The 24,993-nt window shown below is 48.3% G+C and overlaps 1 protein-coding gene across 1 annotated transcript in view; it reads right to left on the reverse strand.

The window, feature by feature from the left end:
* Positions 1–631: 631 nt before the first annotated feature.
* LOC142258731 (uncharacterized) overlaps positions 632–24,993 on the reverse strand; it is a 44,779-nt gene continuing 20,417 nt past the window's right edge. The window contains exons 2-3 of the mRNA XM_075331346.1: positions 6,482–6,582; positions 632–2,371 (exon numbers count right to left, since the gene is read on the reverse strand). Of these exons, the coding sequence (XP_075187461.1) occupies positions 708–2,371; positions 6,482–6,560 (1,743 nt within the window). The 5' untranslated portion in view covers positions 6,561–6,582 and the 3' untranslated portion in view covers positions 632–707. The remainder of the gene's footprint in view (positions 2,372–6,481; positions 6,583–24,993) is intronic.

Genomic DNA, 24,993 nt, shown 5'->3' on the forward strand with positions numbered 1-24,993 from the left:
TTATTTAATGGTGACTCTTCACTGAGGAGGGTTACCTGTGGAAAGGTCTCTACTCCGTTCATGACTCCGCACATCCATTTCTCCTTTACCACTGTACATACCCCCCTTTCAATTCGAGTGACCACGTGACCCCTGGGTCCAGAAACCTCTCGATCCACCGCGGATCCGGATCCGAGCAGCCCCGCTGCTGAAACGGGGGCGGTATATATGTATATATTGGAGACCCCCCCCTATGAGACAATAAAGTATCAGGAGTAGCTCTCCCTTTGTCTCAAACAAATAAAAGATTACATCATCGTCACTCATTTATATAAGACTATATAAACTTTAGTTTCACATTCCTGAACTTCACTTAAAGAAACTGAAACTATACAAGTCCTTATCTAAAGTAAACAGAGGTCTCTGCTGCATTACACCAGGGGAAACACAGCACAGGCTCTTACACGAATACAAAATGGAGTGTAGATTTAACAAAATGGACTCTGCTCTCATTCAAGCAATACACAAATGGAAGAATAAAGTGTACAGCTTGGCTATAAAAAAATAAATTTCTGGCCAGCAAAAATTAAAAAAAAATGTGTTAACAGATGAATAGTTGTAAATGGTCCATTATAAAAAGTACAAACTGTAATGACATAAAATTAACTCTTTATTAACAGATAGTAAAAGTCTATTAATATTAACTAAAACAGACATTCTATTCATGACTATGGCTTCACTCCTGTGTGAATTCTCTCATGTGAAATAAGATTTGATTTCCGAACAAAATATTTCCCACATTCTGAACATGAATATGGCTTCTCTCCTGTGTGAATTCTCTCATGTTTAACAAGATCTGATTTCTGTGCAAAACATTTCCCACATTCTGAACATGAATATGACTTCTCTCCTGTGTGAATTCTCTCATGTCTAATGAGATGTGATTTCCGAACAAAACATTTCCCACATTCTGAACATGAATATGGCTTCTCTCCTGTGTGAATTCTCTCATGTTTAACAAGTTCTGATTTCTGTGCAAAACATTTCCCACATTCTGAACATGAATATGGCTTCTCTCCTGTGTGAATTCTCTCATGTTTAACAAGATCTGATTTCAAAGCAAAACATTTCTCACATTCTGAACATGAATATGGCTTCTCTCCTGTGTGAATTCTCTCATGTTTAACAAGATCTGATTTCTGTGCAAAACATTTCCCACATTCTGAACATGAATATGACTTCTCTCCTGTGTGAATTCTCTCATGTCTAATGAGATGTGATTTCCGAACAAAACATTTCCCACATTCTGAACATGAATATGGCTTCTCGCCTGTGTGAATTCTCTCATGTTTAACAAGATCTGATTTCTGTGCAAAACATTTCCCACATTCTGAACATGAACATGGCTTCTCTCCTGTGTGAATTCTCTCATGTTGAACAAGTTCTGATTTCTGTGCAAAACATTTCCCACATTCTGAACATGAATATGGCTTCTCTCCTGTGTGAATTCTCTCATGTTTAACAAGATCTGATTTCAAAGCAAAACATTTCTCACATTCTGAACATGAATATGGCTTCACTCCTGTGTGAAATCTCTCATGTGTAATGAGAGCTGATTTCTGAGCAAAACATTTCTCACATTCTGAACATGAATATGGCTTCACTCCTGTGTGAATTCTCGCATGTTTAACAAGATATGATTGGTCAGCAAAACATTTCTCACATTCTGAACATGAATATGGCTTCACTCCTGTGTGAATTCTCGCATGTTTAACAAGATGTGATTTCAGACCAAAACATTTCCCACATTCTGAACATGAATATGGCTTCTCTCCTGTGTGAATTCTCTCATGTTTAACAAGATCTGATTTCTGTGCAAAACATTTCCCACATTCTGAACATGAATATGACTTCTCTCCTGTGTGAATTCTCTCATGTATAATGAGATGTGATTTCCAAACAAAACATTTCCCACATTCTGAACATGAACATGGCTTCTCTCCTGTGTGAATTCTCTCATGTTGAACAAGATCTGATTTCTGTGCAAAACATTTCTCACATTCTGAACATGAATATGGCTTCACTCCTGTGTGAAATCTTTCATGTGTAATGAGAGCTGATTTCTGAGCAAAACATTTCTCACATTCTGAACATGAATATGGCTTCTCTCCTGTGTGAATTCTCGCATGTTTAACAAGATTTGATTTCAAAGCAAAACATTTCCCACATTCTGAACATGAATATGGCTTCTCTTCTGTGTGAATTCTCGCATGTTTAACAAGATTTGATTTCAAAGCAAAACATTTCCCCCATTCTGAACATGAATATGACTTCACTCCTTTGTGACTTTCCCTTCCCTTAGCATTCTGTGTTGAACTCCTGGTACCGTCATCTGCCATAAAGAAAATTGAAGTTATAAGCTTTTAATAATATAACCTCAAAACATACACATAGACATAGACACACATAAATCCATACAAATTCCAAAGTGTGTAGTGTTCTACCTTAAAAGGCCTATGTGACAGAAAATACCCAAAATTACATTTTAAAAACTGCACCCTTCGAAGTGCTCAAAACGACATTCAATAAAACATATCTACAAAAGCATATCCAGTGCCACTCAATAATATAAGGATACTTTGGCATTGCATTACTGCTGTAGAAATATTAGAAAAAAGGGATTAATATATAGGTAATGAGAAACACACTGCGATCTCGTTAGCGATGTGAAATTCGAGATCGCAAGTGCGTTCTTTCGATATCGCACATGCGTAAAATGACCTATGTGCGACCTCGAAAGATCGCACTTGCGATCTAGAATTTCACATCGCTAATGAGATCGCTAGCGATGTCGCAGTGTGTAAAGTACCCTTAAAATGACATAGGCATTGCATTACTGCTTTAGAGATATTTGCAAAGTGAGATTCTTAGTTTATGCATTGACCAATCCATGTGAGCCCGATAACCTTGACAAGCACCTGACCAAGCACTCCACCGTATAGCCAGGGTGTGTCCACCATCTTATTTAGCCAGGAACCAGACATGCAGATTTTTTAATCACACATAGAGGCATTTAAGGTTAGGTTCCAAATATAATGAGATCACCTTGTCGAGGTTATCCGGCTCACATGGATTGGCCAATACATAAGCTAAGAATCTCTCTTTGCAAATATCTCTGAAGCAGTAATGCAATGCCTATGTCTTTTTACTCATTTTTCACATTAGCTATGTATTTATCCCTTTTTTTGTAATATTCCTACAGCAGTAATGCAATGCCAAAGTACACTTTAAATGCATCACAGAAATTAAAAAAATGTGGAAGGAAAAAAATAAACATTTTAAATTTTTCCCACAAAAGTGTTGCTTTAACCACAAATTTTCATTTTCCCAAGGGTAAGATGAGAAAATAGACCATATAATTCTGTTGTGCAATTTCTCGTGTGTACGCCAATACCCCAGGACTTGGAAGGGAAGGAGCACCATTTGACTATTGGAGAACAAAATTGGCTGAAATAGAGGATGCCATGTCATGTTTGTAAAGCCCTTGATGTGCCTAAACAGTGGAAACACCCCACAAATAATCTCATTTTGAAATCTACACCACTGAAGGAATGTATCTAGAGGTGTGGAGATCATAGGAGTACCCTTATATAGGGCAAAGGGTCTTTAGCAGACCCCCAGCTATTATGGCGACCCATATGCACCCAATGATAAATGTTGCTGGGGGCGTTGGATATGTAGAACGTTGTACCCCATAGGCTGCGAGCTGCAAATGCTGCTGTCAAAGATCAAAAAGTTAACAGCAGTGGGTGAAGCTTCCCTCCACTGAATAACTCAAGCATCTTCTGCTGGTAATAATGGAGACTCAGCTTCCGAGCCCACAAGAAGCAATAGGATGTAATAATATGTTACATATCGAGAAGGAGTTAAAGAAAACCTGGCAGCTACAAAAACACTATTTACCTGCAGATATAGTGGTAATCTGAGTACCTAGCATTTAAATGATATCTATCTGGTTTATTAGAACAGTGTGTGACGCTAGTCACTGCACGGACAAGCCGTGAGGCAGGGTTATCAAATGTTCTGGGGTCAAATACAAAGATAGTGTTACATCTCGTGGCTCTCCTCTTGCAAGGAATGAGGTGGTCCCCCATTCCTTGTCTGCCGCGAGTCCTCCTACTCAGCAGCGCCAAAGGCCTGGGAGACTGCAAGAGTTTCCTCCTCCTAGATGCAGCAGAAGGGTGACACCTAGTGGTTTATTCCTTGTAAGGAATGGAGTGGTCTCCCATCCCTTGCCTGCCACGTGTCCTCCTGCTCAGCATCGCAGAGGGTCGGAGTGGTTGCACAGTGTGCAAAGGATAGATGCTCAGGGAAGCAGCAAGACTTCCCTTAGCTCTGCACATTGTGAAACCGAAGATCCCGCCTTTATGACCCAGAGGCAGGAGGTTGAGCATGTGCCCCACGTGATGTCTTCTGATTCGCTCACTGGTATCACACGGCCCGATGACGAGGCTGGTGATGTGCTGAATCCTGACTGGCCGGGCCAGGACGTCACAGATCATGATTGGGTCACATCCGTCTCGCGCCCGCCCTTGGCTGGAGCTACATCTCCTTAAAAACCCCTCCTGCCATCATGGCGGCGCGCGACCGTCCTTCTATGTTTGGATGTCTGGCAGTGTGCTGCCACGCCACTGTACAGACATTGTATTTTGCAGGTCTCGCCCCTGCCTTGCTGCTCCGGCAGTATTTCGTTTAACAGGCTGTGTTCCTGTCCCAGGTGAGCTCCTTGAATCTCTGTCGGACTCACCTGGTTTCTGAAGCACACGTGCGTGGGCACCTCTGTGCTACCCTCGTGCCATATTCCTGTGACTCCCGCTGGCACACGTGCGTAGGCACCTCTGTGCGTCCCCGTGCAACAGGTACACCGAGTTGTGAGCCCCGTGCCATACAACCCTCTCGGGTTAGGGCGGACAGGTGTACGCAGATCGTCTGTGACATTCCAGACGATCGCTAGCAGCAACCCGCTCACTCTTCTCCCACCATAGCAGCGGTCCCTTACACCGCACAGTGGACCTTGACCGGCGGAAGCTGTCCATATACCATCTTGGCACGCTTCCCCGGGTCCCCCTCGTAACAGAGAGCATGCCGTGAACTAAGGGGAAAGACAAAGGCGTAGTCAGCTCTGGGGTCAGAATATCAGGAGGATAGCGGATCAGGGCAAATGAATAGTCAGAGGAGGTCCAAGGTCTGGCAGCTATAGATCAGAGCATGATAACCAAGTCCCACATTCGCAGGGAGCCGCGGTGGCGACGGACTCTGTTCACAGGCAACCTGAAATTAGTTTCTCAGCTTCAGCTGAGTGTTTTACACTGTATTCCTGTCCTGTGAAGTGGTTTGTGGCTCCTTGAGACTCACGGGGCTAATTTCTATTCAGCTGTCTTCTCCCTATTTAAGGTTTGAGATATTACTTGTTACTGCAGATGATACCTTCAGTTTATGCTCCTGTGATTCCGGTCTTTGTGGCGATCCTTTGTGGGGTTTGCATCTCCACTCCCGGTGGGGGGGAGAGGGGGTGTTAGATCAGGGTTTTGGACAGGAGTTAGTGTTACGCTGGCAGTCCAGACTTGGATACCATCAAGCCTACCCCTGGGATAAGGGACAGCACAAGATCCCTAGTCTGAGGGCCTGTTTCAGGGGGGTGTCTCTTCTCCAGTTACCCCGACACCTCCGTGATACCCTGGTTTTGGGATTAACTACTCAGCTAAGTAACTGATCAATCACTCAGAACAGGGAACCCATGAAGAAACCAAACAACTCCCAGTTTCAGATTGGACAGTTGAGCTGTAACTCAATAAACTAACAGCTTGGCACGGCCCTGATTCCATAGAGAGGCAAAATTGTCACTCACTGCGCCCAAGACAACGGCGAGATTGTGACACAGTGTCTGCAAGGAGAAAATGCAGTTACATTCTCCCAGCAGCTGCTCACTTTCAGCCTGCCACATGCTGAATAATGAATAAGACGCTCTGGTCGAAACGCGTTGGTTTACACGCTTAAAACTTGTGCCTCTGTGCTTACTGGACCACATTCTGTTTTTACTCGTCTAAATAAAAGCAAGTTTTAATATACTGCTCTCCTTGATGCTGGATATCTGCCTTTCTTGAAGTTGTCTTTCCGCCCGGGCCTGGGCGTTCCCTGCATCGGTTGGAGTCTGAGAGTGAAGAGGGGTGAGCTGACTATAGTTTTTTGCTCACTTTCAGCCTCTCCTACTGTGCTGGTGACTGCAACAGTCACCACTCACTACATAGTGAGTGCACAGTAATCAACCATCTTGTTCCTTGGCTGACAGCCTGTGAGCGGTAAGTGTTACTGTTTCCCGCACTGCATCGGTGACTGTATACGAGCAGCAGCAGGGAAAATGTAACTTTATTTTCTCCTTGCAGCTGGGAATGTGACTGTTCTCTTTGTTATTTAATGGTGACTCTTCACTGAGGAGGGTTACCTGTGGAAAGGTCTCTACTCCGTTCATCACCCCGCACATCCATTTCTCCTTTTTCCATTGTGTCTGCAGCGTTCTGCATATCTTTTCCCTGAATTTCAAAGCTGTAAAATAAATAATGTAAAAGTTACGGACAGAAGGAAAAGTCATGTGGAAGGTTCTAGATGGACGCTTCTGCTACCAAGGCCGTATGACACCTGAGACCAATCCATGCATGGGCTCTACGCCTCCTATATCCCCCGTGCTGCCCCAGAGTCAGTTCAGCAGGGATAGAAGCAGACGTGGCAGGATCCACTTAGTGTGGTACATTATGACATTGGGATTTCCTTCATTGTCTTCACAATTTGGACGCCCTAATGCTTATTTTTCTGTCATTTTATAATTGTTTTAGTCAACAATGTTGTATTTTTGAAAGCTTTCTTTTTGAGGTACATTAGTTTTATTCAATTTTTTTTTCTTTAAAGTTGTCCGACATAAGCGCAAACATTTTTTGTAAGCTATTCTGTGCTGTATTGTCATATAACGCTACATGCACACGCTGCAGTTTTTTCTGCACACAAACTGCAACCAAAACTGCACCTTGTCAGAGTGAGCCTGGAAATGTCCCAAAAACGCTTGTATTGTAGGTGCGTTTTTAGTCATTGCGTTTTTTTTGAAGGAGAAACGAAATATGATAGGAAAGGATAACAGATAGATAGCTAGAATACATGATAAATAGTAAAAAATAGAATGAATAGCTAGATGGATAGATAATAAGAACATATAGATTAGATAATAAGAAAGAACAGAAAGAATACATAGAAAGAAATAATTTTGGAGGGGGGGTAAAAAAAAAAAAAATAACATGAGATCCCGCCATTTTTCAGATACAGTACAGGAACCGCAGCAGCTGCAACCCTCAGCTCTCTGCTGTACCTTGGCTAGTTATGAAAAATAGAGGGGATCCCACACGTTTTTTTATTATTTGATTAAAAAAAAAAAAAAAAATGACGTGAGATCTCCTCATTTTTCTAATACCAGCCCAGGTGCAGCAGACAACTGGAGGCTGATAATATTAGGGTGGAAAGGGCCATCGTTATTTGGCCCTTTCCAGCCTAACAATAGCAGCCCACAGCCGCCCTAGAAGTGGCATATCCATAAGATGCGCAAATTCTGGCGCTGGACTCGGCTCTTCCCGTTGCCCTGGTGCGGTAGCTATCGGGGTAATAAGGGGTTAATGGCAGACCATAGCTGCCACTAAGCCCTAGGTTAGTGATGTTATGCGTCTATGAGACACCCCACATCACATAAAAAAAGCCACCTTCTTTCACCACTTTATTAACCCCCTAAACACCCCTCGAGATCCAAAGTAATCCACACGAGGTCCCACGAGGCTTCCAGCTCTGCTACATCCCTGTCCTGTCACAGCCAGCGGTCATACAGCATGGCTGCCAGCTGTGAGTGTGGACAGAGCCGCAGCAATCAGAATGAACTAGGGTGAATTCCTGACGTCACAGCTACAGCTACAGCAGTACAGCAATGACATCACAGGTTCACTGTGGTTCAAGCCTGATGTCCTCCAGCTGTCACAGAAAACCACCCGAGTGTCAGCGGTGCCATCACTCAGGTGTTTGCTGTCACAGTTTGAGTCCTCATCCGCTGATAGTACAGCACTGAAGAGAGTCGCTCTATGTAGACACGCCCACCGCGGCTGTGATTGGTTGCAGTTAGACAGCTGTCCCTCAGCATGGGGGCTCGTCTGACTGCAACCAATCAATCACAGACGGGGGAGGAATCAAAATGTATGAGGCTAATGAGCGGGTCCGGAAAAAGATGAGAGGCGGGGGAGCAGTGTGACAACCGTAATCGGTGAGTATGTACTGCTTGGGGAGAAAGAGAGAGCGCAAGAGAGACAGAGAAACCAACACAGGCACCGACATATCAAATTCACTCCAGCATTGATTTTGTCATTCTGGAATTAAGTTGGTGAGCTGCGTTTCTGTTGACAAAACCGCAGGTAAAACTCATGCAAAATGCACCAATTTGATAGCATGCATTTTCCTTGCCTTTTTGATGCCCTCATTGATTTCAATGGGTGACAAATGTTGACAAAAACAAACGCAGTTTATTTGTCAGCGGTTTTGTCAAAAGTTTGTGAAAAAAAGATGCAGCATATTCATTCTTTCTTGCAAGGTGCACATTACAAATCTGACTTCTCATAGACTTTGCTGGGAAGTCAGAGGTCAGAAAGTTCTGCCAACAAAACTGCACCAAAAAACGCGTCAAAAACACTACAAAAACGCAGCGTGCGCATGTAGCCTAAATCACCCCTACATTTTTTTTCTTTTTTAACTTTTTTTCCTCTTGAATTATCCCTTCATTCTCTGCAGACAGGTTATTTACCTTCAGCTCAACCAAACATGAAAACTTCCTATGCCGAACTCACAGTCAGAGCTGGCCCCACCCGGCCTCAGTGTCCAGCCCCGCCCTCTTCCCACCCTCTGCACACTTATTAGGCTATGTTCACATTTCCGCTATTTAGTATCCGTCATATTCTGCCGCTGATAAACAACGCAATCCGTTTGGCGGATTCTGTTGTTTCCCATAGACTTGTATAAGCGGCGGATTGTGACTGATGCCATTGCGTTGCATCTGCCGTGCAACTGATCAGTCGTGGAACGTCGGGCAGCAGGAACGCAACATGTAACGTTTTTTTGAGCAGCGGAATCCTTTTGATTTCACTGCGCATGGTCAAATTTTGTGTTTAATTATTCAAACCAACGTCTCTCTCGGCGGCCGAACGATCAGCTGATCACCCGGCTGCCGGCTACTGTGAGCGATCAGCTGATCACCCGGCTGCCGGCTACTGTGAGCGATCAGCTGATCACCCGGCTGCCGGCTACTGTGAGCGATCAGCTGATCACCCGGCTGCCGGCTTCTGTGAGCGATCAGCTGATCACCCGCCTTCTGTGAGCGATCAGCTGATCATTCATAATAGCCGGCTGCTGGTTAAACAGAAAAAAAAACTAAAAAAAACCAAACGGATCGTTGTTTTGCAGAATCAGTCACATCAGTTGTGCCACTATCTGCAACGCATCCATTGCATCAGTCACACAACTGATTGTGACGGATGCAAAACAACGGAAGTGTGAACATAGGCTTAGCTGTCAGTATTCAGGCCAGCACTGACCTGTTATCACTCTAGCATTGGAAATAACAGCCCCATATCGGGCTCTGCACCCCCCCACCACACACATCAGGCTCTGCACCCCCCCACCACACACATCGGGCTCTCCACCCCCCCACCACACACATCGGGCTCTGCACCCCCCCACCACACACATCGGGCTCTGCACCCCCCACACACACACACACAGACACACACACACACACACATCGGGCTCTGCACCCCCCCACACTCACATCGGGCTCTGCACCCCCCACACACACATCGGGCTCTGCAACCCCCCACACACACAAACACACACACATCGGGCTTTGCACCCCCCACACACACAAACACACACACATCGGGCTCTGCACCCCCCCCACACACACACACACACACACACACACACACATCGGGCTCTGCACCCCACACACACACACACACATCGGGCTCTGCACCCCCCCCCCCCACACACACACACACACACACACACACCGGGCTCTGCACCACCCCCCACACACACCGGGCTCTGCACCACCCCCCACACACACCGGGCTCTACACAACCCCCACACACACCGGGCTTCCCCCCCAACACACACACATTGGGCTCTGCACCCCCCCACACACATTGGGCTCTGCACCCCCCCACACACACACACACACACATCGGGCTCTGCACCCCCCCACACATATCGGGCTCCCCCCCACACACCGGGCTCTACACCCCCTCACACATATCGGGCTCCCCCCCCACACATAGGGCTCTGCAACCCCCCACACACATAGGGTTCTGCACCCCCCTACACATCTGGCTCTGCACCCCTCCCCACACATCGGGCTCTGCACACACCCCCCACATGGTGCTCTGCATACCCACACCCACCGTGTAGGGAACACACACTTACCTCTCCTCGGTCCCTACCGCTGCTCCTCGTTCGTCCACTGTCTGTGCTCGGGACATATCAGCACAGTAGTGACGTCACCGCTGTCCTGAACTGTCAGAGCAGACAGCGGGACAGTGATGAGAAGCAGCGAGGTGCTGCCTGTCATCTGTGCTTTCAAATGTATTAACATCTGTGATGCCGATACATTTGAACGTGCAATCCTGAGCAGGGGGCTCGGTGCTGGAGGTGACCGCACGGTAGCCACCACCAGGTGCCTTCCCCCGAGCTCACGGGCCCCACAGCAGTGGAAGGGGAGAGGACGGAGTGTGGGGAGGGTGCGGGGGAATGTGTGGGAGGATGCGGAGGAAAGGGGGCGGGGACTCCACGCACTGTACCTGCCCAGCAAGGAGGCTACATGACGTCGACTGTGATGCCCGTCGACAAGGCAGAACATAAGCTCCTGCACTTGTTATCCTGACATCCACAGGAAGCAGCAAAATCACAGCAGCAGCGGTCACATGACCGCTCTGAGCCGGGGGAGAGGGGCTGTCAGCAGGGCAGGTAGGGACTTACTGTCTACTTACCTGCCCTAATGTAGCCCAATAGTGTAATTACAAAAAAAGGCAAAATAAGCCGGATAACCCCTTTAAGAGGGTGGACAGAGGCGTACAAAGAAATCATCAGCCGACTACTGTGAGCGACCAGCTGATCGCCCGGTGGGCGGCTACTGTGAGCGATCAGCTGATCGCCCGGTGGGCGGCTACTGTGAGCGATCAGCTGATCGCCCGGTGGGCGGCTACTGTGAGCAATCAGCTGATCGCCCGGTGGGCGGCTACTGTTAGCAATCAGCTGATCGCCCGGTGGGCGGCTACTGTGAGCAATCAGCTGATCGCCCGGTGGGCAGCTACTGTGAGCAATCAGCTGATCGCCCGGTGGGCGGCTACTGTGAGCAATCAGCTGATCGCCCGGTGGGCAGCTACTGTGAGCAATCAGCTGATCGCCCGGTGGGAGGCTACTGTGAGCGATCAGCTGATCACCCGGCAGCCGCCTTCTGTGAGCGATCAGCTGATCACCTGGCACCCGCCTTCTGTGAGCAATCAGCTGATCACCCGGCAGCCGCCTTCTGTGAGCGATCAGCTGATCATTCATAATTGCCGGCCGCTGGATAAGCAGTAAAAGAAAAAAAAAAAAAAAAAAGGGATCGTTGTTTTGCAGAATCAGTCACATCAGTTGTGCCACTACCTGCAACGCATCCATTGCATCAGTCACACAACTGATTGTGACGGATGCAAAACAATGGAAGTGTGAACATAGCCTTAGCTGTAAGTATTCAGGCCAGCACTGACCTGTTATCACTCTAGCATTGGAAATAACAGCCCCATATCGGGCTCTGCACGCCCACACACACAGGGCTCTGCACACCCCCACACGCACATCGGGCTCTCCACCTGTTGCGGGCAGAGGAGGGGACGCTGCGCTCTCCCACTGCTCGGGTCCGGCTTGCTGCTGCAGCTGCTGCTCGGTGGTGGCTCAAGCGGTTTGCCGGATCCCGGGGACTCAAGCGGCGCTCCTCGCCCGTGAGTGAAAAGGGGATTGATATTGGGGATTTATTGTCCGTGACGCCACCCACGGTTGTGGTGATAATGGTGACACCACCGCTGCTCTAGACGGGGATCCCGGGAGCGGTGACAGGGAGCAGCTTGGTTGTTATGTCTCCCCTCCGTGGGTAGGGGGGTTGGTTGTCCCGGGGCCCGGTGATGAGGGTAGGGATGGATGATGCAGGCGGGCTACGGGGCCTGGCGAAGTGCAGGGTCGTGGGGGCAGCGCTGTGCCGTACAGCACGGGGGTACTCACTCAGCCTGAGATGATGACACAGTTCTCGGTAAAACACACGGCTGGATGGACGGGTCCCCCAGACGGCTGCAGTGTTTTTCCCCTGACCCCAGGTTGTTAGTGTAAGTCCTTCCTTTCACCTCCGTGCACGCTCCTCCTGCGCTCCGGTTTCCAGCTGGCTCCCCGCTTCAGTACCGGTGGGCCAACGCCCAGCCCCGGCTACCTGCGGTTCCACCAACTGTCTGGCCGGCTCCCTGCAGACGGCCACTACCGTCTGCCTCACTCTCTGCACGGGGGCCTTAGGCTCCAACCTAGGCCCCTGTCTGCTTCTGTCTCCCTGCAGACCTTCTCTCGTTCTCTGCCTGGACTACAAACTGTAAATTCAAAACACTGCACTCTCATCAGCATGAGGTAATAGTAAAAGAAAGTCAACAGATTCGTTTTTATCGTGCAAAAAAAGTGTCTTTATTTATGAATAAAGTAGGTGGGAGGGACTAAGGGACGTTTCGGCCCAGACTGGGCCTTCTTCATACCAAGTCACACTGGGAAAGGGTAAAGAAAAAGAAATCACTATTTACATATATCACAAGAAAAAAACAAAAAAGCATATCAACAGATCATATACATATATACATAATTACATGGAAAATCATGTCCTAGTTGTTGTGAACGGCACAGTAATAGCATCTCAGCAGTTAAAGTGACTCTCCAGTCCTCACAGTAAATGATGAAAAATAAAAAGGCAAGATCTGACAATGTATGAAAGGTTTGCATACCTCCAATCATAGATGAAGTAATATCACAGAGGGAATTTTTTTCTCTCTCTCTCCTTTTTAGGGTTTTTTTTGATATAGAAATGATGAGGAACTCCACCCAGGATAAAATGAATGTGGTAGTTGCAAAATGCAAGCCCTGCAGATAGAGGCATGATTATGAAAGGGTGGTATTTCTATAAGGGGAGTAACACTATGGGGGAGGGGATAACGGATTAGCTTGCTCGTACTAGCAAATGAATAATTATAGGAATTTGTCCTTTTATATTGGGAGAGTTTAATGAGTCGTAGTCCCTAAAGGATGAGAAAGTCTGCAGTCAGCAGGTAACAAATGATATGTGACACCCCCACGTAGTGGATCCCCTGCATATCATTACCTTAGGTTTATAGTAGGTGGATATGGTCACGTATAATGCACCTATGTCTACAAGCATAGGGGGCTTATTTGCATCTGTAATTACGGGGGATAAGTCTTAGTAACGACATTACATGCAAAAGGAGAATACAGCGGTGCGTAAAAGTTCATGAAGTGACACATATTACCTGTAGGCTTTAGGATAAGAATGTAGCAGTGGGTAAAGTATTCTTTACCTGCTTGAGCAATTTTGTTGTATACATCATCAAATGTCCCTGTGGACTATTGTATGTCGGGGAAACGATCCAACATGTCGGTGACCGCATTGCTAGCCATAAATCCACCATTAGGTGTGGAAAATTATGGCTACCTATTCCACACCATTTTCACGAAGCTAAGCATAACGTAGCGCAGTTGCGGTTTCAGGTCATTGATAAAGTTTATAGGCCCAGGCGCGGAGGAAATCATATTGAGCTTCTCAAAAAAAGAGAGAGCTTCTGGATCCATAAGCTACAAACCCTAGCACCTAAAGGTCTTAATAGAGAACTAGATTGGCTAGTATAATGATGGTACTGAACCTATGTATTTGCCCTAAACCGTACTAACTATGTTATGGTACATTTTCTACAGAAAACTTGAGAAATACCATCCTCACCTTTCCTTCTTCCATCGTTCACTCACTATTAGATGGTAACGTATAAAATCAGCACTTTCTATTCTTAGTCATATATAGATGGTAATGATAGTTCACTCTACTAGTATATTGGGACCCTTCCTTTTTTTATGTGTTTTTTTCCTAGGTCATACCTCAAAATATTTATATGTAAACTAATCACCACTGGTCTTTGACAAAATGAGGAAGTTATTATATTTTATATATATGCCTGTGTATTACATTGCAGTTGTCTTTATGTCCCTATACCTCCAAATGTTCTATACATTGCTGCCCTATATAGTGACTGGATAGATAATTTCCCCTCTGGTACCAACAGTCATTCACTACCAACAGACTGTCATATTCAGTGTCCGCCTCCTATCCCTACATTGATCCCTAACGACGCGCTGAGGATAAACATCCTCCCACGTCTATGTACGAATTTAACCCTACCGCGCATGCGCGGGCGCCTCTATTCACGGCTTAACGGTACCATCAATACACTAATAGTAGCGCAGATCGCCACTGCGCAGGCGCCGGCGTGTCCAGGCACTTCCGGGTTTGGGAGTTAAATAGCTCCCAAACCTGTTAACTCATTGCTCTAAGCCACAGTCTGGGAAGACGGCTGCAAAGGTATGTGATAATACTATCTGTCCCTAATCCTTTCTACCTCCAATCTGATAACGCTTCACTCCTCCTTCTGCTTTTCAGAGGACTCCATTACCCACTGCTACATTCTTATCCTAAAGCCTACAGGTAATATGTGTCACTTCATGAACTTTTACGCACCGCTGTATTCTCCTTTTGCATGTAATGTCGTTACTAAGACTTATCCCCCGTAATTACAGATGCAAATAAGCCCCCTATGCTTGTAGACATAGGTGCATTATACGTGACCATATCCACCTACTATAAACCTAAGGTAATGATATGCAGGGGATCCACTACGTGGGGGTGTCACATATCATCTGTTACCTGCTGACTGCAGACTTTCTCATCCTTTAGGGACTACGAGTCATTAAACTCTCCCAATATAAAAGGACAAATTCCTATAATTATTCATTTGCTAGTACGAGCAAGGTAATCCGTTATCCCCTCCCCCATAGTGTTACTCCCCTTATAGAAATACCACCCTTTCATAATCATGCCTCTATCTGCAGGGCTTGCATTTTGCAACTACCACATTCATTTTATCCTGGGTGGAGTTCCTCATCATTTCTATATCAAAAAAAACCCTAAAAAGGAGAGAGAGAGAAAAAAATTCCCTCTGTGATATTACTTCATCTATGATTGGAGGTATGCAAACCTTTCATACATTGTCAGATCTTGCCTTTTTATTTTTCATCATTTACTGTGAGGACTGGAGAGTCACTTTAACTGCTGAGATGCTATTACTGTGCCGTTCACAACAACTAGGACATGATTTTCCATGTAATTATGTATATATGTATATGATCTGTAGATATGTTTTTCCTGTTTTTTTCTGTGATATATGTAAATAGTGATTTCTTTTTCTTTACCCTTTCCCAGTGTGACTTGGTATGAAGAAGGCCCAGTCTGGGCCGAAACGTCCCTTAGTCCCTCCCACCTACTTTATTCATAAATAAAGACACTTTTTTTGCACGATAAAAACAAATCTGTTGACTTTCTTTTACTATTACCTCATGCTGATGAGAGTGCAGTGTTTTGAATTTACAGTTTGGAGTCCGGACCTTGGTCCTCTCACTAGCACCTCAATACCACCCTTAATAGTGCAGTGTTCACACCATACATATCTTTACTCTGCCTGGACTAGACTGGGCCTGCTTCCTGCCTCAGGCCAGCTAAACTCCTCGGTGGGCGTCTCCATCTCCTGACTCCGCCCACCTGGTGTGTCCGTCTGAGCCAGAGGAAGAAACCAGGTCTCACTGGGGATGTCTGTGTGAACTGCTGGGGGTGGGGGGGTGTGTGTGTTGTTACCTGTGGCCCCTGGCTTGTCCAGGGCGACACATTCCCCCTTAGCAAAATGTAGACCATATGCGGGCTGCCCGTCCATCACCAGTTTTATTTTTCTTTTAACTGCAAAAAGTAGAAAGGCATATCAAACATGAAAACACAAGCATTACTTTTTAACTTCCCATCACGGGATGCATATCACTTTAACGTTGCAATAACAATAAACACTTTTAATAATGGCAACGGAACGGGTCCTTTAGTCACCCACCCAAACAACCTGGCCCTGATGCTGCCCCTAAGAAATGGGCAGCACCCCTTGACCCCAGTCCAGAACTAGGCTGCCCAGAGAGTTAACGGGATGGGTGCTTCGCTGCCGTTGCGGCCGGGCAGACTGCCGGAGCCGTCGTCATCTCCGTCGCGGCCGGGTGGACTGCCGGGGCCGTCGCATCAGCGGTGCCGGACGGACGGGACATCCCGCGCAGCGGTGTTCCAGGAACCAAATGCTGGCAGAGTCCTGGCGTCCCTGCTTCCACAGCCGCGGTTCACATGCGGCCGGACGCCATCCCGTCCCCCTTAGTCTCTCTTTAGCACTTCCTTCTTCAGGGGGCGGGGCTCCACTTTCCTGCTCAGGGAAGACACTCGAGCGGGAAATTTTTCGCGCCCAAGATGGCGGCTTTGCAAAATTTTCGGCCGGACACCTCCGGCGGTAACAAGCCGCACCTCTACCAGACGGCAGAGCAGTAAGATCCTGTTCGTGACGCCAAGTTGTCGCGGGCGGAGGAGGGGACGCTGCGCTCTCCCACTGCTCGGGTCCGGCTTGCTGCTGCAGCTGCTGCTCGGTGGTGGCTCGAGCGGTTTGCCGGATCCCGGGGACTCGAGCGGCGCTCCTCGCCCGTGAGTGAAAAGGGGATTGATATTGGGGATTTATTGTCCGTGACGCCACCCACGGTTGTGGTGATAATGGTGACACCACCGCTGCTCTAGACGGGGATCCCGGGAGCGGTGACAGGGAGCAGCTTGGTTGTTATGTCTCCCCTCCGTGGGTAGGGGGGTTGGTTGTCCCGGGGCCCGGTGATGAGGGTAGGGATGGATGATGCAGGCGAACTACGGGGCCTGACGAAGTGCAGGGTCGCGGGGGCAGCGCTGTGCCGTACGGCACAGGGGTACTCACTCAGCCTGAGACGATGACACAGTTCTCGGTAAAACACACGGCTGGATGGTCGGGTTCCCCAGACGGCTGAGGTGTTTTTCCCCTGACCCCAGGTTAAGTCCTTCCTTTCACTTCCATGCACGCTCCTCCTGCGCTCCAGTTTCCAGCTGGCTCCCCGCTTCAGTACCGGTGGGCCAACGCCCAGCCCCGGCTACCTGCGGTTCCACCAACTGTCTGGTCGGCTCCCTGCAAACGGCCACTACCGTCTGCCTCACTCTCTGCACGGGGGCCTTAGGCTCCAACCTAGGCCCCTGTCTGCTTCTGTCTCCCTGCAGACCTTCTCTCGTTCTCTGCCTGGACTAGACTTGGCCTGCTTCCTGCCTCAGGCCAGCTAAACTCCTCGGTGGGTGTCTCCATGTCCTGACTCCGCCCACCTGGTGTGTCCGTCTGAGCCCGAGGAAGAAACCAGGTCTCACTGGGGATGTCTGTGTGAACTGCTGGGGGTGGGGGTGTGTGTGTGTTGTTACCTGTGGCCCCTGGCTTGTCCAGGGCGACACACACCCCCCCCACACACACACACACACATCGGGCTCTGCACCCCCCCACACACACACACACACACACATCGGGCTCTGCACCCCCCCACACACACACACACATCGGGCTCTGCACCCCCCCACACACACACACACACACATCGGGCTCTGCACCCCCCCACACCCACCGGGCTCTGCACCCCCCCCACACACACACATCGGGCTCCCCCCCCACACACACACATCGGGCTCTGCACCCCCCACACACACACACACATCGGGCCCACACACACACACACCGGACTCTGCACCCCCCCCACACACACACACGCATCGGGCTCTGCACCCCCCCCCACACACACACATATCGGGCTCTGCACCCCCCCACACACACACATCGGGCTCAGCACCCCCCACACACACACATCGGGCTCAGCACCCCCCCCACACACATCGGGCTCAGCACCTCCCCAACCCACACACACATCGGGCTCAGCACCCCCCCACACACACATCGGGCTCAGCACCCCCCCACACACACACATCGGGCTCAGCACCCCCCCACACACACATCGGGCTCAGCACCCCCCCACACAATCGGGCTCAGCACCCCCCACACACACCGGGCTCTGCACCCACACACACATCGGGCTCTGCACCCCCCCACACACACACACATTGGGCTCTGCACCCCCCCCACACACTCATTGGGCTCAGCACCCCCACACACACACACATTGGGCTCAGCACCCCCCCACACACACACACATCGGGCTCAGCACCCCCCCACACACACATTGGGCTCAGCACCCCCCCACACACACATCAGGCTCAGCACCCCCCCACACACACCGGGCTCTGCACCCACACACACAAACACACACACCGGGCTCTGCACCCCCCCACACACACACCGGGCTCACCACCTGCCACACACACACACATTGGGCTCAGCACCCCCCACACACACACACATTGGGCTCAGCACCCCCCCCACACACACACACATTGGGCTCAGCACCCCCCCCACACACACACACATTGGGCTCAGCACCCCCCCCACACACACACACATTGGGCTCAGCACCCCCCCACACACACACATTGGGCTCAGCACCCCCCACACACACACACACATTGGGCTCAGCACCCCCCACACACACACACACATCGGGCTCAGCACCCCACACACACACACACATCGGACTCAGCACCCCACACACACACACACACACACACACACACACACACACACACACACACACACACACACACACATCGGGCTCAGTGTTATGGAGACGGTACCATCATTGTTGAAAGAGATACGAGCATGCAGTTTCCTGAGCAGGTCTGTGCCTAAAAGATTCACCAGACATGTATTGGATACCACGAGCTGTGAAAGCATACTGTGTGTAGGTTGCGGGTTGAGATTCAAAGGACATGTCATGGGAGTACTCCGGGTGGTTCCATCAATACCCACACATGGGACAACTTCATCTGTGAGACAATCTGGGTCAGGTAAATCTGCAAACCTAATGACGCTTCTGGCTGCACCGGTATCCACCAAAAAGGGAATAGATTTCCCTTCTACTTCCACCTGTATGGTAGGAGGAGGACCGCTAGCTTGCTTGGGGGTATGATTGTAGAGTAGGTTAAAAGATGGTGGTGGACCCAGCTTGCCAATCTCCTATTGGAGAGGAGGGGGAGGGGGAGGAGGCACATCAGTTGGTGATTGCTGCTGTAGGTCGTTGTGCTGAGAGAATTTCCTACAATGTCTTTTGATATGCCCAGGTTTTTTACATCTATAGCAGATGATGTCAGACTTCTTACGTCCCTGATCCTCTCCAGGTGACTGTGCGAGTAACACATTTGTACGTGGTGTGGACTTTGTGAGGAAAGAGTTAACCTTTTTCACTGGCTTAGAAAATAATAGAAATTCATTCTCCCTGGCAAGACCGAACCAGACTTATTTACGTAATAAACTGTGAGACCAACCTCAAGGACGCAGAATGTTTTGACTTAGAGACGACTGAAAAACATCTTGTTATGGAAGTATAAGTCATTATATTAATTTCTCTTGCTGGGAATATGTAATTCACGCCTTTAATGAATATGTATGTTGCATAGTTACGTCCTAATCACCTTTGTATAACTTTGTAATGTAAACAATACCAATACACTTTCTATTCGGAGCCGCACATCTCCAGTCTTATGTGTATAACGGCGTCCGCTTGTTTTCATTTGAGACGGAGTAGCAGAGGGGAAGGGGGTCACCGGTACCCTCTCTGCATTCGGACATCGCTGGCAACAGCTGTGACGGTTAGGTCAACCTAACATTATCTGGCGCCCGAAAAGCAGGGACCCGTGTTTGTAATCCCAGGACGCAGTGGACTGTCTTGCCATTCAGAGGAGGAGTGGACCAGACGTGGGGACCAGAAACACCTGGCCAGGTAAGAGTTGAACCTTATTCTTCTCTTTATGCTCCCCACATCTAATCTCCCCTCTCCTCAACGCGCAAGAGGTACACTGTGAGTGGATACTGGGTTATTGGCGGGTTTCTATTGAACTCTGAGAGAGCCTTGCCAGCTGATGTTTTCTGTGCCTTGTTTGGTTGTTTGCTTGTTTGTTTCTCTGTGTTTCTCTGCCTCTCCGTGTGTCGCGTGTCTGCTCTCCTGCGCTTTACTTCTGTGCTGTTGTCCTTGTTGGTTGTCATAGATCCCATACATCAGTGAGTGTTGAAAGGGAATAGTGTACCTGCTCTGTCCAATGGATGTGATATTCACTGCCCTAGTGTTAGTGGGAATAGCCCTGTTTGCCATTGCTATCGGATATAGAGTGTATCTCTGTTACAAGAAGGGTAACCCAGCGCCATTCAACATTCTCAGCCCCCTCTGAACAGTTAGGACACCACCTTTCAGTAGGAATACAGATCAAGAATCAGTCTCTGGGTACTTCCAGGAAAGGTGGTTCTAGACCTCACCTTAGGTAGGAATACAAAAGGAGTTAGTCTCTGAGTATCTCCAGGATAGGTAGGTTTAGTCCAAAGGACGTTCAAGGGTTTAAAAGCTGAAGAAGATAGACGAAGAATGGGGCAAGCAATATCAAAAGACAGAAGAGCTGGATGCACCCTGCAACATCTCATTACGTGTTATCATGGCAAAAGAACAGCCAGTCAGTCCAAGGAAGTTTTTAAGACATTTGGATTGAAGGGGAAGGATCAATTGGACCCCAACAAATGGGACACAATAACCGCTACTAGAGCAGGAATGATAGCAGATAAATCATGGACTGAACTAGTCAGAACTCTTTCTGACATGGCAAAAACAGCCCACGATCAAGGTTGGATATATCATGAAGAATCAGACACATGGGAAGAAGATGGGAAGCAGACTAATAAGGATCAACAGCCTCCTCTGTACCTGTCAGCTACTCTTAGAACAACTCCAAAAATAGCAGGATCCCTGGAATGGACCTGCACAAACTGTGGCCAACAAAATCCGGACTGGAGTGAAACATGCCTAGCCTGTGGAGCCCCACAGCACAAGCTACAAGCCACAGCACCAGTGCCTCTTTATCCCGTAGTGGAAAGAAGAGTCCTGATAAGAGCAGCTGGTAATCCACAAAACCCAGATGCTCTCAGAGATGCAGTTCCTCGTACGTATGAAGACTATGTACCCTGGACTCCAGCTGAGCAGATGGCTTTCCTGCAAAATGCTCCAGACCCGACTAGAAACCCAGTCAGTTTTTCACGTTATCTGAACCAAATACAGGTCTCCTACAGAAGCACTTGGTTGGACATGGAAGGTTTGTGTAGAGTTAAAATGTCTCCCGAACTGTATGCCAAACTCACTGCCCACCTGACAGGACATGTTCCGGACAATACCCGTAATGTGGAATCGGGCCAAGATTTCATGATAAGACTCAGTCTCTTCTGCGCCCAGCAGCAAAGAACTAAGGGCACAATGGGACCAGTGCATCAAGGTCCTGTGGAGACTGTCAGCTCATTTTACTACAGATTGATGCAGTCATTCACAGATGAAGGGCTGGACTTACAAGCGGGTGCGATACGTCGCCTGATGGTAAGATCCTTCATGGATGGAATACATGCACCTCTGGCAGAAAGTTTGAAAGCATGCTGCCCAGAATGGAGAAACATGGAAGACATAGATCTTCTAGTCAACAAAGCAAGTGGCTTAGAAACCGACGCAAAGGATAAAAGGAGCAACAAGAAAGTTGTCAGAGCAGCAGTGGACGGTCAGCCAGAAGGTACAAGAAGGAAGGCACCGACCTGCTACTATTGTGGGAGTCAGAGGACATGTGATCAGAGACTGTAGAAAGAAGAAGAGGGACACTCAAAACCAACCCGAGAGTCAGGAGGAGAAGACTGCCTGACTTGCGGCAGCACGGGATAGGGATGCCAGAGGTCCATTTATACACGTCCCCCTTCACATTGGCAACAAGGAAATAAGAGCTTTGGTGGACTCAGGAGCCTCACGCTCCTGAACCCCAGGAACCTAGTGCCTCAAGGATCCATCTCATCTGAAGCTACTGTAGTATCCGGATTTGATGGACAAGCCCAGATAATCCCAATAACACATCCACTGAAGGTGAAACTGGGACCACACATGTTCGTGTCTAAATTCTTAGTGTCCCCCCTGGGTGGAGATGCCCTAGTGGGAGCAGATGTACTATCAAGACTACAAGCTCAAATTGTCTACAATGAAGATGGATCTGCTATCCTGCAAATTCCAGAAGATATCCCAGACGAAGTCCTGTGCACTCTCCAGATGATAGAAGATCAACCAGAATCTGATGTTACACGTGAAGTAAACACGGATTCAATACTTCTACAAGTTCCTGCAAAACTCTGGTCCACATCAAAAACTGACCTCGGCACACTACCCGTGCCCACAGTAAAAGTTTCAGTCAAGCCTGGAATTACGCCACCGCAGCTGAGACAATCCCCCCTCCCGCTACCTCTCGCAGTACACCTACCAGTACATGGATGATTTACTACTGTGCTGCCCTAGTGAAGAGGAATGCTTACCTTTCTGGCAGAAGTAGGATGCAAAGCAAGCAGAGATAAATGCAGACGGTGGATTCCCAATGCGTCACTACTCATGCCACCGCTGTATGATTGCACAAAGAATGTTCCTTTTTCCCTTACAGAAGATTCAAAAGCTCAAGGAAGTAGTGATTGATGCACCTGCTCTGGCATTACCAAACTATGATCTCATCTTTAATCTGTTCGTAGCAGAGCTTCAAGGATTTGCTGTAGGAGTACTCACCCAGAAGACGGACAAACATCACATAATCGGGTACTACTCCTCTCAACCAACTTGACAACGTCACAAAAGCAGCACCAACCTGTGTCCGTGCTGTTACAGCAGTTTCAAACATACTGCAGAAAGCATCTGAAATCTCACTCGATTTCCCGACTACCATCCTTACCAGCCATGACATTTATGCTGTTCTCAATCAAGTGCAGCTGAAACACCTCTCCATGGCAAGACAAGTCAGACTCCAGTGCACGCTGTTGCTACCCCCAAACATCTCATTTGCTCGAGTTACAAGTCTAAACCTTGCTGATCTGCTGATCTTTACAAGTTTAGAAGGGGGGACAGAAGAGAGGACAGAAGAGAGGACAGAAGAGAGTGACAAACGTACCAGTGCACCATTTGATCATGATTGTCAGGAACTCATTGAACATGAGGCAAAGCCCCTGCACAATATACAGGCAACACCGCTTACAAATTCAGACTTTGAACTTTTTGTGGATGGTAGCAGATACGCTGATGAAGCAGGCAAGTTCCACACCGGATTTGCAGTAGTGACTCTATATGCAGTCTTAGCCAAGCAACCGCTACCTCCACGCATATCTGCTCAAGAAGCAGAACTTCTTGCCCTCATCTGGGCAATTGAGTTTCTGGAAGAACGAACAGCGAACATCTACACGGACTCAGCCTATGCACACGGCATTGTGCACGATTTTGGCACTATCTGGCAGACTAGAGGATTCCTCATAGCAACATTAAATCCTATCAGGCATGGAGCCTTAGTGAAGAAACTAATGGAAGTAGCCTTGATACCAAAACAGCTAGCAATCATAAAGGTTGCTGCCCACACCAAGGCTCAAACACCCGAGGCAAGGGGAAATCGCTTGGCCGATCAAATAGCAAAACAAGCAGCCTTACTCCCTTTGAAGGAGACGGAAACAGTGTCAACGAAGGAGGAAGAAATGCAGAACCTCTTTGAGACACAAGAAAACGCCTCTGAGGAAGAAAAGGCCGGATGGCGGGCCAAGGGGGCAGAAAAGGTGGAGGGGATTTGGCGCCTAAACGGACTTCCCGTCCTGCCACGCAGTTGGTTCCCTGCCATTTTCCAAGTACTCCACTATCCCACACACGGTAGCACAAACTCAATCATGAACCAGATGCAACCATATTGGGTAGCCCCCGGCTTCAGACAATACACCTCCCAGAGAATAAAAGCTTGTCCCATCTGTCAACAACATAATCCAGGCCAGCTAACTAAAACCCCGCAAAGACACATGCCAAAGATGTTTGCCCCATTTCAAAGAGTACAAATAGACTATATACAGTTGCCAAAACATGGCATCTACGAGTTTGTACTTGTCTGTGTAGACCTCTTCTCAAGATGGCCAGAGGCCTATCATGTAAGCTCAGCCACGGCCCAAATTACAGCAAAAAAATTGGCCTGTGAGCTGGTGCCTCAGTTTGGACTCCCTGAAGTCATAGAGTCAGACCGAGGTACTCATTTCACTGGACAAGTTTTCCAGAACACCTGTGCCCTGTTAGGCATTCAGTCAGCCTTACACATGCCTTACCACCCACAGCCATCAGGGAAAGTGGAAAGGTTAAATGGAACTTTAAAGCTCAAACTAGCCAAGGCAGTGGAGGAGACTGGTAGACCATGGACAGAATGTCTCCTTATAGCTCTTTACTCTACAAGGACTACCCCGCAGGGAAAGCACAGGCTCTCACCCTTTGAAATACTCTTTGGTGGTGCACCCAGATTAGGATGCTACTTCCCACAGGAGTTACACCTGCAATGTGATAGCCTAACGTCTTATGTTGTTTCCCTGCAGAAGAGACTAACTGAAACCCACCAAAGGGTCTACTCTTCTCTACCTGATCCTGATGCTGTTCCAGGAACCCACTCCCTAAAGCCTGGTGACCGGGTTTACCTAAAGAAGCACGCGAGAAAGACCCTTGAGCCACAAT

The sequence above is a fragment of the Anomaloglossus baeobatrachus genome (assembly GCF_048569485.1).
Source record: "Anomaloglossus baeobatrachus isolate aAnoBae1 chromosome 3 unlocalized genomic scaffold, aAnoBae1.hap1 SUPER_3_unloc_3, whole genome shotgun sequence".
Lineage (NCBI taxonomy): Eukaryota > Metazoa > Chordata > Amphibia > Anura > Aromobatidae > Anomaloglossus > Anomaloglossus baeobatrachus.